Raw genomic sequence first — 13947 nt, 5'->3', positions numbered from 1 at the left:
GCTATCGCGTCGTGTTTTTCGCGTCCGTGATACATTTTAAACTCCTTTATACAGGTATTTTAAATGAAAAATCGATTCAGGTAAACCAGAAAACAGCGAAGACGCCACGAAGAAGAAGCTGCTCGCTCGCAGGGCGTGGTGGGATAGGAGTCTCCTTGGTGGAGGACTTGCTGAACAGCGCCCCTACTGGCTGGATAGTTACAGCAGAGAACTGGCTGCAGATGAGATTTTCGGGCCAGTGGCCGAAAACAGAGCACCGTTGTCATGTCAGCGACCGCTAGCCAGAGTGTCACCCCGGTTGTTGGTTTGTTTGTCGGGTTCGGATAAAACAACATGGGGTCTCAGACTCTACAGATCCTGAGGCAGGGGGTCTGGGCTTCAATCACAGGCGGATGGTACTACGACCCCCATCAAAACACGTTCGTCAACGCTCTTCACCTCTAAATCTGCTGTTCCTGTTTGTTTCCCCTTCACACTTTACATGGTGAGGAGCGCTGTTACTTTTCATTAAAATGTGTTGTTTCCCCTCTGTTTTGGGGGGTGTTAGTTCCAAGCCGAGCGTGTTATGTCCGTTAGGTTAGCTGCCACAGGACACCGATGGTCTCGGTCTATATCTGGAGCAGAGAAAGAGCTAGCGTCTCCTTAAAACTAATAAAACCTTGCGAAGTGTTTTCAAAGATGCTCAATTATTGGGATAACCATACTGAGTTGTTAAAAGGTATATGGTCAGATGGCAAAACTGGCAAAATAATCTCTAAACGCCCCAGTGAGCGTTTCATCCGCAAAGTAGATTGAACCTGAAGGCTCTTCTTGTTTTCTGTATGTGTGATTGAATTTGTGAAATCTCTGACAGCTGTAATCACTAAAGTAATTTCCCTTCCCCCATTTAGCTGGATGTTTTTTCTCCTGTAGGCAGACGTTTCCGATATGACCGATTTTAGAAGCTACCAGCTGTGACTGCCACAGCACATCTGACAGGGATGGAACAGGAATCTGACATCTCTAAAAATGTCACAGAAGTTATCGAGTTGTAGCAATTCATCAAACGGTCTGACCACTAAAACTTCAGAACAGTTAATGTACCACTGTCTCGTATTGTTTGCAAATATGCAACTGCTTATTGCAAAGGGATTAGGGAAGGGGCTTGCTAAATATACTAAATTGTGTATGGAGAAGCTGATGTTTCACAATGGTTTGTGGTTTCTGTTCTATTCCTGGAGTGGAAATACGTAGTCAGCTCAGTGGTTTATGTTGCACCAGCCAGCAGGTTTATGTGGTGCTGGTGTTTGTGGGATCCACACAATTGCCGCTTCTTGCCACCACCAGTTTAACTTCACGTGTCATCAGCATCACAGGGTTCAACTTTTGTTAGTCCCAGAACTGTTGCAGAAAACTACATTTTGAAATATCTCATGTAGTTTCTGAGTTATAAATATTCATTTAGACTATAAGCTTGATTTGACCTTGACATTAGACCCATGACCTTGAAATGACCTGTGTTGTGACCGCTGGATTACTGAGTTTCTATATCAACTGATAGAAATGGAGCAGCACAGTCTTGTTTGAATCCTGTGGATACCACAGGATTTGACCACTTCTGGGGACAGTCTGCCAGTGCGCAACAAACAGCATAACTTCTCACGGAAATATAGTGTACTGTTTTGTTTTCGGCTGCAATCACCGAAGCAGTCGCGAAAAGTGAGGGTTTTTTTTTCTGGTTCCCAATGGAGAAGGAAAGACAAGGCAAATGAGAGAGGTTGTGTCAGTAAATTTTAGCCAGATTTAATGTGAATAATGATAATGAGGCTGTCCCTGGAATTACAATTTTTGCGCCATATGCTCTTTCATTTAACCCCTTTATTGCCCACCCTCAAGTGAGACAACAGTGCCCAGTTGATCTTTGGATTTTGAAGATATCGCCACTTTTTTCAGTGGGGCCATAAACAGTGCTTTGGAAAGGTTTGTGCCCTGTAGAACTTTTACACATTTTAATTTTATATATATATATATATATATATATATATATATATATATATATATATATAATATCACATTTCAAAATATACACTACTCACATTTATTGAAGAAGCAGGTACAAATTTTAGGTTATGTTGTATAATTGCAAGTAAATGGACATAATTGTGTATAAATTTATTAGTGTTGATGCGTTTCAGGACTGCCTAACCATTCGGGTATTCTTGAGTGGTTTTGGCAGTTCTTCTCACGACTAAATCCACAAAATAATCCAAATCAATCAAGTCTGAAAATTACCACAAAACAAAACAGCTGTGTATGCCACCAAAAAAAAAAACAAACATATTAAACCAAATTTAAATGATCAATAAGATGTATGACTCCCTCTAGCATGGTTAATCTGTTGGCAGTAGGCAGTTCTTACAGAACAAAACCCATAACTGTGAAAGAGTTATGGGTTTCTGTGGCTTTGGTTGGACAGACTGGGCGTTGTGCAACTTTTGTCTGTTGGATCGTCAGTTACACAGCTTCACGATGAAGTGGGACTCTGAAGGAGTTTTCTTTAAAACAATTTTTTTAAAGTGAAATTTCAGAGCCTAATTTGGATGTCTTCTTGCATGAAAATTCTTCTCTGTTCCACTCAGCTGTATAATAAGTGGTGCAACAGACAAACATTGCACTATGCACAATCATAACAAAGCTACCCCTCAGAGTCTGGTCTGCTTGAGGTTTCCTCCTCAAATCATCAGAGGGATTTTTTCCTTAACACTGCTGCCTGTGTGCTTGCTCTAGGGATTGGTAAGGTTAGACCTTACTTGTGTGATGCGCTTATTGAGCAGCTTTGTTGGATTTGGAGCTGTATAATTAATAATTTGACTGAAATGAGTTGAATTGAACTATGTATGTATTGGTGAGTCTCTGTTAGAGTGACAGTTGAGTCGTATACTGTTCTGTAGTTGGTGTGAGTGATTGCACTCTTGGTCTCAGCAATATCTTGAACTTTCAGATTGTTCCCATTGCTTTTAGTGAAGCTTAGCATTTTAAAAAGCTACTAAAAATCTTCTACTATAATGTTATTTCTTATTTGGTTTTTCATCAAAAGGCCCTGCCACCAACAATGGTGATTGTTGGACTGTACTGTGGTGTGATTGCTGCCATATTTCTGCTGCTGAAGATGGTGAATTACCGCCTTCACCATGCCCTGGATGAGGGGGAGGTGATCGAGCACAAGGCCAAGGAGGCACAGGAAGCAGAGGTGGCACAGAGGGGGCTAACGATGGAAAGGTGTCACCCGTCGGCAAGACAGCAGTGCAGTGGTCCAGGGTAAGTTCATTTCTTGAGATGGATTATCTGTTCTGTAATTTATTTATTTTGGTAGCTTGTCCCAAATACAGGTGTAGCTGTCATATACAGGGCACCCAATGTGTTATTCAAAGTGGGGCAGAAGATCTCTCACTCACTCACTCACACACACACACACACACACACACACACACACACACACACACACACACACACACACACACACACACACACACACACACACACACACCATTGGTGCTGATCTCAAATAGGGCATGGTAGTGACTTCTTTCATCTGGAATTACTTGTTGACAGTGAGATCAAAAGGTCTGTTCTTTGGTGGTTATACATTAAAAGACATGATTGGTACAAAGGGAATCATGACCCTCAAAGGTTCCAAGTGGGTAAAATCCAAAGTTGTAACAGTTGTGGTGTTAAAATAGTAAATCCAATATAGGCACTGAGGCCCATCAGGCTGGTGCTTATTCTTGGACGCTAGCGTGAAGCCGATGAGAGTGGACAATTCCCCCGGGATAGGATGCCAGTCCATTGCAGGTTAATTCCCAGCCAGAGCCCCTGCCTGTTTAATTAAAAAAAAATTTTACACAGTAATTCAGGTTTTCATAAGTAATTGTGAACCACAACATAAATTGTCTGGTTGTGTGTATGTAGAGCATAAGTGTCAAAGTGATTCCAGAAAGGGCCAAGAGGGTGCAGGTTTTCTTTGTAACCACCAACTCCAGCAGGTGATTTCACTGATGAACATCACTTTGAGCAGATGGGAAGAGTTCATCAGTGAAATCACCTGCTGGAGTTGGTGGTTACAAAGAAAACCTGCACCCTCTTGGCCCTTTCTGGAATCACTTTGACACCTATGATGTAGAGGGTTAAAACGAACGATTGTTTTTATAGTCAATCGTGTGTTGTTGTTTTTTGTTTGTTTGTTTTTTCAATTAAAGCTGTACTGCCTTTTAGATTTCACAAAACTGACTACTGAAATCCAAGCATTATAATGTTGGTTTATTTTTGAAACGTGTTCAAACAGCTCATCTTAATAAAGAGAACATATTTATCTGGGGGAATTCCATATTCAATGTTTATTTTCCTTTTAATGTTGTCTGCAGAAGGACGTCCATGTGCACATGCATGAGTTTTTGAAATTGCTGGAAGTTACCTTTGACCTCGCGTGATGTGCCTACACGGAGTGTGCGTGGTAACATCTGGAAAATGTTTTGTAAATCACTTCAGAGGTGTTATCTGGTTATAAAAACAGTGTTTTTAGATTGGAAGTGTTTATTTCTCACTAACTTAAAATATATGAGAAACATTAGATACAGAAATAAGCTGTTTCAGAGCGTTTTCCGGCACATTAGATTATTGGTTCGCGCAAGCAGCCAGCAGGTGTCACAGTGCCTCTCTACCCTGATTGCTTCCCAGCATGCCTAGCACAAGTCCGGGGAAGCCCCCACATGATTTTCAAAGTCGCTGTCATATACTATATGGGTCATTTCCGTAAGTAGTTCAAGGTCGGTTGTTCTTCTGAAATTTTCCCCTTCAGGGGAACTGTTTATTCTTTTTTTTTTTCCAGACAACGCAAATTTTCATTACATTGGCAATGTCGTATTATACATCCATCCATTTTTTTTTTACACCCGCTTTTTCCCTTTAAGGGTCATGGGGGGTTGGAGCCTATCCCAACAGCCATAGGGCATGTGGCGGGGTTCACCCTGGACAGGACGCAGGCCCCCATATAGACAAACAAACACATTCACATCCGCACACACACCTATGGACAGTTTAAAGTTTTCAGTTCACCTAACCTGCATGTCTTTGGATGTGGGAGGAAGCCAGAGTACCCAGAGGGAGCCCATGCAAACACGGGGAGAACATACAAACTCCACACAGAAAGGCCCAGATGGGCATCAAACCCATGACCTACTTAGCCCATGGCTATAATCTGACATATTTACACTTTGTGTTCATTAATATGTGTTGTCCCTTTTAAATAAATAAATGAAATGAAATGGAAAAACTTGCTGTGAGGCAACAGTGCTAACCACTAACCCACCGTGCTGCAAGTGTCCTATCATGAATCTCCTATTTAAAGGCTAATGAATAAAATTACACTGTGCTAAAGAAAAGTCTTTTTGTGACTTAAAAACCCAAAGGTCGTACAGTTTTAATCTGTAGATTATTTTCTGTTGACTCAATCCTTTGGTTAATTTGCCACTAAATCATAACCATAAGTTCTACCAGTAACTTTCAACCTCGGATGTAAATATTTTGTCATAAAATATATTTATTTTCCAAATTCAAAAAGACCAACATATAAAGGATAAAATGTCAGTCGTGGAAAAAGTATGGAAGAAAATTTTTGCACATAGCTTTGCCTCTTTCTGAGGCACAAAAGGCAGAAAATAAAATCCCAATATATTTCATAGGGCTGCAACTAACGTACGTGTTTCCATTATCAAATAATCTGTATTTGTTGATCATTTTCTGGATTGATCCATTTGGCCCATAAAACTGAGTAATCCATTCATTGTTGTAGCTCTATGGTAGAGACTTAAATAAGTCACAAACAATGCATGAGAGAACCTGTATACTTAAATGTCTGACCTAACTTCGGTAGTACACATAGTTTTTCCAAGAAAGAAGTGAGTGGTGGGTGGGGGAGCAGATGTCCATTTATAGATGAAGGGATAAATTGATAGTCTTTTTTGGTATCTATTTTACGCATTAATGCTTTAACTCTGCACTTTTTACAGATCTGATCATTTCAATCAGACATATTAACCTGTTTGCAGTCTGATTTTTCCTTTTGTCCCTGTACTTCACAATTCTGTCAAATAGGAAGCTAAAAAGCAAATTTTTCTTAGCCATGGTGAACGCCACAAGTGTTGGGGGCGGGGGACTTTCTATATGTCTGTAGACAACTTCCAGTGCCTTTTCAGAAGAAAAATAACAATGAATGTCATTACACTTCAGTTATGAATTATAATAATGTTGTTATTACCAAGAGTGTTGGGCTGTAATTTTTGCTATTTTACATTTTACATGTTATTTAAATGTAACACCTTCCTAATCAAAATTTTCTCAAGCCACCTCTGGAAACTTGCATCCACACTTACAGTATTTCTGGATGTGTTGTGTGAATAAAATGTTTTTAAGCATATTTTTGTACAGTTTGAATGTGAAAAATTTAAATATGAGGGAAAAAAAAACAGGAAATTCATTTATGGCTTTAATCCACTCAGAAAGAACAGAAGTAAATCTGACATCAGTAGACTTTATTTCATCAGTATTGACCCTGAGTGACATCTGAAAACCCTACAGTGTAATGACTGTGAGTGTTCATAAACTATAATTTGTGGATAATTTATTATTGTTGATGAATTGATTGAATTGAATTTTGGTCTTTATGCGCCGTCCCAGAATTCACTAATCACAGTTTCCATTCGTACAGCGTGCAGACACAGTGCACAGTCACTGATTAAAATGATATGTACATTCAACTCTTGATATTTCAGAGTGAAATTTTCTATGATTGACCTGACGTGCATTGAGCTCCAGGCTGCTTTGAGTGAAGCAGAAAGCACCGGATTGTTCTGCTCCACAAACGCACAGCTCCTCCTTTTTTTCTCTGCTCACAACTGCTTGAATGTCACTGTGACACTAAAGTTAAAGTCTTTAAGTTTAGAGTGACAGCGATAGTTACTGTTGGTTTTTGTAAAGGAGCTTGACAATTGTGACGGCCGTCAGTAGCTGAAAACAAAACAAATGGTCATCATGCACTCACACAAATGCAACCAGGTGAAATTTTAAGTCACGTCCTCTCAAAAAATTCAAATTCCAGACGTGCTGTTTATCAGAACACTGAAAAAAGAGAAGGCCAAGAAGAAGAATCCGATCTTTTGACCACAGGGGCAGATGCAGCTTTGTCCACACATCTGGAATTACAATCCAGGTTGTATAAGTTTTACTGAACAATGCAGGAGCTGTGTGTGTGTGTGTGTATTGGGGGGGGGGTGTTTAACAACAACTCCCTCTTTGTCTAGTCTAGTCAGTCATGTAATTGCAGTACTTTTGACAAGTTTTTCACATATGGAAATGATTTGTAGATCCTCTTTGGCAAGTTGTTTGCTTTGACATACCAACTGTTTAAACGAGCACATCCGGCCTGAACATGGGCCTGGAGAAAATCTCCACAGATGGTTTCTAATGTTTGTGCTTGCTCATCTGAGTTCTAAGGATGCACATTAAGATCATTTTAATGAATTTACCCCCCCCCCCCGTGTGCTTCGTCAGGCTCACCGATTGATTGAGGAGCTGAAAATAAATGGCATGTAACAAAGTAAACAAGATAAATGTCATTTTTGCTCTCTTTTGAGGTGGTGCATTGTGCGCACCAGATCCTTTAAAGGTTTATTTCTTTCTGTGTGTGTTTGCCAGGGACCCTGGAGGAGGTATAGAGATGGCAGACTTCATTAGGCAAGAAACTCCTCCAGTGGACTGCAGTTCTAGGAACTCTTATATTGGGATGGAGTCAAACCAACAGGTAAGCAGAAATCTGATGCTTCTGGTTGAAATGTACACAGACTGTGGACAGAAGCCTCCATAAATGGGCCTTTACAACCTTGTTGATAGGTAACCCACTAAAAATAGGAGGCGATATACTCATGAGAGAGATATCTGTTTGCTGTCGTCTGTGCACAGCGCTGCAACCTCATCTTTGGCCATATAAGCAAAAAAAAAAAAACAATTCCCTGCCAACCTACCTCATCATGCTGTGACCCAGGATGTGTGCTAGTCTAACACATCTCCAAAGCTCAGGAATGAGTATGGGGCAAGCTTTATCTCCGTATCATACTGTGCATCCTTGATTTGCTAATCACACAGCCAGCATGTTCTGCCCTGCTGCTGAGCAGGAAGAACAGCCCAAATTTTTGAGCTGACAATTAAAAAGTCACCATGTGTTGCAATGCACAAATAACACTCTTCATACGTTGTACCGTTATGGTTACGCAAAGTTTGTGTTACTTTTGTTTTTACTGCACAGGTTTTGTTTTTATAACCTGACTGCTGTTTTCAAAAGATACATGACCTGACAGATCTGTTCACTCATATTTCAGATTGTATCTGCCCACGGAAGATCAACAGCAGCCAGAGGTAAATATGATCATCTGCTGCTTTACGTGTGTCAAAAGTAGTTGCTGAAGTGAAAGGAATTAACAGATCACAGGAGCTATGGTTTTAGTGTTCTTGTATTTCCGGTTTCTATAACCCAGCTGCCCAGGAGCTGTTCTGACTCAGCATTACTGTGACCTTCCTACAAGATGACACATTAGACAGGCAGAGCTGACTTTCTTTTTTGTTTGTTTGTGAGTAATTCACTATGAGACCCACCATGGGAGCTGTTGTCGAGGACTTCTTGCCTTCTCAGAGAAAAGCAATAAAGGAACTTGTAGCTCTGCTGTGGGTCCATTGTGCTGAGTGTTGACTGAGACCGCTGCAATTCCTGAATAATTCAGCGAGTCTCTTTGGTGCCGTTCTAATTAGCTGGCAGTTTGTGATGACAGGAAACAGACTGAAGTGAGACAAAAGCTCTGCTCGGGTATAACTTCTTAGTTTGTTTGAATAATATATCTTTAAGCGAAGTCAGACAAAATGAAACAAATGTGTAAAAATACACATTGTTTATTTTATTTTATCTTAAAACTAGAAACAGGATGCTAAATCCAATCAAGAACTAGAACAAATAAATGAAAATTACAATAAAAAGTAATTATACTAACAGTCTTTCTTAAACACTGCAGCCAAAGTTGGCAACTTAGAAATTTATGTCACATTGGTCACACTACTAATATTCCTCAAAAGCACAATGAGAATCACCAAAGAAAATGTTTTCTCATTATTTTCAGAGTTAAGGGTAGTGCTTTGGAAAAGAGTTTGATTGCACTTATTATCAGAGATTTTTTTTTTTTTATCTGTTTAGGCATAAATAACTCGTGTGACAGACGTGACATAAGTGACTTATAAGTGATCAACTAAAAAAAATCATTTTCCTTTGTTTTTGCAAGTGCAGTTAATTCTCCAGTGGTGCCACCTTTGGATGCTGTTTTTAGGTGAAGAAGACTGTTGATTTTTTTTTTTTTTTTTTTTACATTTTTGTGAGAAAAATGGTCAATTTCTACACCATTAATGCACTGCTGGATTCTCAAACAGTACTCACACCTTTTGAAATTTACTCTCCAAATAATTCAATGTACCTGCTTGAAAGAAAATATCAGTAAGTGCAGTTTATCTCCAATAAAGTTTAATTATTATGCCCTATACTTAAAAAATGAAAGTGTTCCATTTTTTTTCTGAATTTTCTCACTATTTATTTTTACTTTTAAACTTTAGATGGTAGGTGAGAGTGACAGGAAGACCTGTTAGACTAAGAGGCAATATGACGTACAATAAAGTTTCACTCAGCAGCAAATTTAATGATTGGAATTTTATGTGTTCTTAACAACAGCTGGGATACTGCACTGTATTGTAAAAACCATCAACAGAGATTGTAATTGGAGCATGATTTAATTAGTTTTCCTTTAGGGGTGTGATCTTTCAGTATCTCATGATTCGATTCCGATTCATGATGTCATGATTCAATTCAAAAATTGATTTTCAATTCTAAATCAATTAAGTACACAGAGCTGGTAATTTTAGGATCTACTCAAGTGTGCTGCAGAGTGTTAATAAAGGTTGTATATTTAAGATTATGTAGTTTTGTATTTGAAAAAGCAATGTAAACAAAAGCAAATCTGTGAATAAAGGTATTCATTTCTACAACACTATAGGGGCGCAGGTCTTTGAAAAGAAACAGGTGGTGTTATTCTTTTTGCACATTCAGAATTGGCTGGAAGTTTGTTAAAGTGATGTAGTGTGCACTGGTTGGCACCAGGGCGCAGTTTCATAAAGCAGTCTAATCTTTTAGTCGGCCAACATTATCTATCTAATCTCCGTTTCACATCAACGTCTAAACATGTAGATTATCCGTTTTAAGTTAGTCGACGATTTTCACTGTCATAGTGGCCTCGCGAGTACCGTTGCCAAGAAACGCCTCCAATGCACAACAGTTTTGTTAACTTCCGGGTTGGTCCGTCTGTTATAAATGTGGCCATCCGCCGCAGCGGAGGAGAATCGCTCCCGGCCTTGGCACCCGTAAACATCTCCAATGGATTATTCCAGTCCTGGAACACCTACTTCTGCTGCAAATCTCTCCTTCCTGTCTCCTTCCTCAAGTGGTGATATATGATAGCCACCTTTTTTGAGGTAAGACACTGAAATTTTGTCGACTAAAAAAAGATTAGCCTCCTGTGTACCAGGCTAAGAACTTTAGTCGGCTAACTCAAAACTTTAACCAACTAAGAGCATTGTGCAACGACAACCGTCAAAAAATTAGTCAACTAAGTGAGATTAAGTTGTTTAGTTGACTAAACAAGATTAGTGCTTTATGAAACCGGACCCTAGTGTTGCTGCTGCGGCTGTTCAATTCAGGGTGATGATGCGCTAAGTGCACTTGAGCATTTATTGTTCAGAAATGCTAGAAATGCTTGACCTTCATTTTGCGTGGTGTGTTGAATTGGCACATAAAGCTCCTTCTTACCTGGGATATTATAGAATCCAGAGTGGACCTAAACACTTGCCTTTAATGTTGATAGAGCAGGTTGAATTTGTTGTTCCATGCTAATGAGCTTTGCTAACGTCACACAAACTGGTTGAATGGAAACGAAGAAGTATGCACGACAGCAGCTCTGCATTTACAGCAGTGAGGAGAAACTGAATCAAAATGGAGCCAGCTATTTTAAAAATAAATTTTTGAATCACTTGTGAATCATTAAGGATAAGAAATGTGATTCTGACAAAAATTGGCTCCCAACACCTATTTTCCTCACAGTTTGAATAAATTCAAATGCATTTTTTTCTGAAGCTCATGCTGATCACATATTGTGGGTTCACGCAGGTGAAGTTCAGCAGGATAGACTTGAAGTGACTGCAGCATTTAGGATGGCATGGTGTAGGGCTGCTCGATTATGGAAAAAATCAGTATCACGATTATTTAGGTAAATACTGAAATCACGATTATTCAAACGATTTTTTTTTTAGTTACACAATGCATTTATTCAGCATTTCTCTCACTCTAAAAAAAAAAAAATTGTTAGACGTGTCACAGGACTGCTCATTTATGGAACAGTTTTCTGAAGAAAAATCCTTGGAAATGTTTTTTGCTGTTTGTTTACCTCAGAATTTCTGATTACTGTTTTAAAAAGTTTAGAACACTTGTAATAAAAATAGCCAAATAAATCAATAAATGGTTCTTTAGAAACCTTTCATCTGTAAATTAAAACCACCTGTTATTTCAGATTAGATAATTTCTTGTTTAACATAAGGAACCTTGGACATTTATTTTTAGACAAAATAACATGGAAATTTGTACTCTTTTTTTTAAAGTCTGGTAGATTATTTATATCTCATTTCAACCAGAAAAACAGACACTGTACATAAATACAAATGTTTATTATAAATGCAACAGGAAATAATTTAACAATGACTGCAGTGTGATTGTAAAGTAGGATTTCTGTGACATAAACCTCATGAATCATGATGAATTTTTTTTTAATGGTCATTTCAGCTTGTAATTTCGCCAAAATATATAATTGCCTTTAATGTTGTTATCAGGACAGAGTCGTTTCTAAAATATGAATTTGAGCACAATAAGTGGAGAGCTTCTACCTGTTCAAATGTCTTTGGACTTTGATTCGTGGACATTTTTAATGATCTGTTCATTTATTGTTAAAATATAAAATGAAACAGCTTTTTTAAAAATAATAAAATAGTTGCTGTTGAAAGAGCCTTTTATTTAGAAGCAGGTGATGTTATGCTGGATTCTCAGGACCAGATGAAGGTCTCTTCTGCAGCTTTGAACTTTGGTGGTTTTGCTGAAAGACACTTTTGTCCTATTTTGAAGAGCAGAGATGTTTTCTTTCGACTGGACTTCGTGGTGTTCAGCTCATCAATGGAAGTTTGGTCTGCACAGCAAATGTTCCTGATTAGGACAAATAAAAATATTTCTTTAAATATAAAGAAACACTAAACAGTTTATATATAAAAAAAGGAAAAAAAAAAGGGGAAAAACGATGGAAAAAAAATGCCCGAAAAAATAAGTTATTTAAAAGCTTTTGTGGTGTTTGAAAAAAGCTGTAGCTTTATTTGGTAAAAATAAAGACTGAGCCATTTACAAATGAAAGTGTTCACTCAGATCAACTGTGCTAAAAGGCTAAGCTAATGTTAGCCAATCATTAAACCTTCAGAGCAGTTCAGTAAACGTCACGTTTTATTTTTACATTATTCTCACCTCGATAAAGCTGCAGAACTAAACTCCGTTGGGCAAGCTGGGACTTCGCATATATCCAAAAAGTGGGAGATTTCGGACTGAGTGGGTTTGCGCCATCACCCCGGCTGCCTGCCTCGCTCTGCCCAGGAATGATGCCTGAAGGCCGGCTTTTCCGTGCGGTTCGGCCCGCTGTCGCGGTTCGATCGATATCCCACCGAGTCGTCAGTCCTCCCTCGGTTGGCGTCACTCCGAAAAGTAACTGAAAAAAAGCTTCTCCCAGCAGGGTGATGGGAGAATCGTTCTACTGCTGTTTTTTTTTAAAGCTTTTTTTGTGGTTCAGGCGATGCAAATTCAAGAAGGCGATCGCTGAACTTTTTTCAGGTTGTGGAAACAGCCCTTAAATCGTTTCACTCGATTATACGAGTTTGGAGATCGTTTGATACAAATATCGATATCGCGATCAAAATTCGGTTAATTGCACAGCCCTAGATGGTGTTTGGCAAACCATTTTTGTTATATAACATTTTATTTTGTGTCAGTAAAAGAGAACTGTCATGAAATAGTGGGAATCTCTCACCATTTGCGAAAGGACCTCAATACATTATTGTGAGGTAGCAAGCTCAGTTAAAGGCTGAGACTGTCATTGTTGCTTACCATCTTGCATATTATCAGTTTAACAAGTTGGCATGAGTGTCTCCATCATTTGAGAAGACAGTGGAAAGGTACTATATGATTACGGTGTTGCACCCTTTGGCTTTACCAACCAGTGAAAAACAGGATTAGATTATTATGCCATCAAAAGACCACAGGATATATGTCCTCCGTTGACACATTCTGTCCTTTCAGACTGTGCATTGTAACCTTCAGTAAGTCTTGACCACGGTAGCATAGGTTCATATTACTTCAGAAAGGCTGATTGTCAAGAACACTATTCTAACTGGTTAGATCTTTGCTTACAGGTTAGGTTGAGCAGCTTTTGCAGCATTTCAACAGTCTTTCCAGATTACCTTATAGAGGTATTGTATGTGGTAGTCGTGTAACAGATCATAGGGGATCCGTGATCCAGACTATGCATGAATAGCTCTGTGCTTCTGTAGGCTCTGTGCACTTCTCAATCCAAAAAATTGACATAAAATCTCATAAATTAAAGGAGATGAGGATCATATATCAGTCATCTCTTACCTGTGCAGCCTTGAGCCCACTGAACTGAGCATGAAGTGCATGTGCAGCCGAGCTTGCCAAAAATCCACACCTCTGGAAAATGACAAGTATTCTAGACTTTTTCTGAGCAT

The 13947-nt window shown here is 38.9% G+C and overlaps 1 protein-coding gene across 1 annotated transcript in view; it reads left to right on the top strand.

Annotated features, from left to right (window-relative positions):
• The first annotated feature begins 141 nt into the window (after nucleotides 1–141).
• The window catches only part of pcnx1 (pecanex 1), a 123798-nt gene continuing 109992 nt past the window's right edge, over nucleotides 142–13947 (top strand). Inside the window, 5 exon segments of the mRNA XM_034159965.1 lie at nucleotides 142–461; nucleotides 463–484; nucleotides 3077–3297; nucleotides 7729–7834; nucleotides 8409–8445. Coding sequence (XP_034015856.1) covers nucleotides 334–461; nucleotides 463–484; nucleotides 3077–3297; nucleotides 7729–7834; nucleotides 8409–8445 — 514 coding nt within the window. The 5' untranslated portion in view covers nucleotides 142–333.

The sequence above is a fragment of the Thalassophryne amazonica genome, chromosome 19 (assembly GCF_902500255.1).
Source record: "Thalassophryne amazonica chromosome 19, fThaAma1.1, whole genome shotgun sequence".
Classification (NCBI taxonomy): domain Eukaryota; kingdom Metazoa; phylum Chordata; class Actinopteri; order Batrachoidiformes; family Batrachoididae; genus Thalassophryne; species Thalassophryne amazonica.
This window is presented reverse-complemented; position numbering and strand designations above follow the sequence as displayed.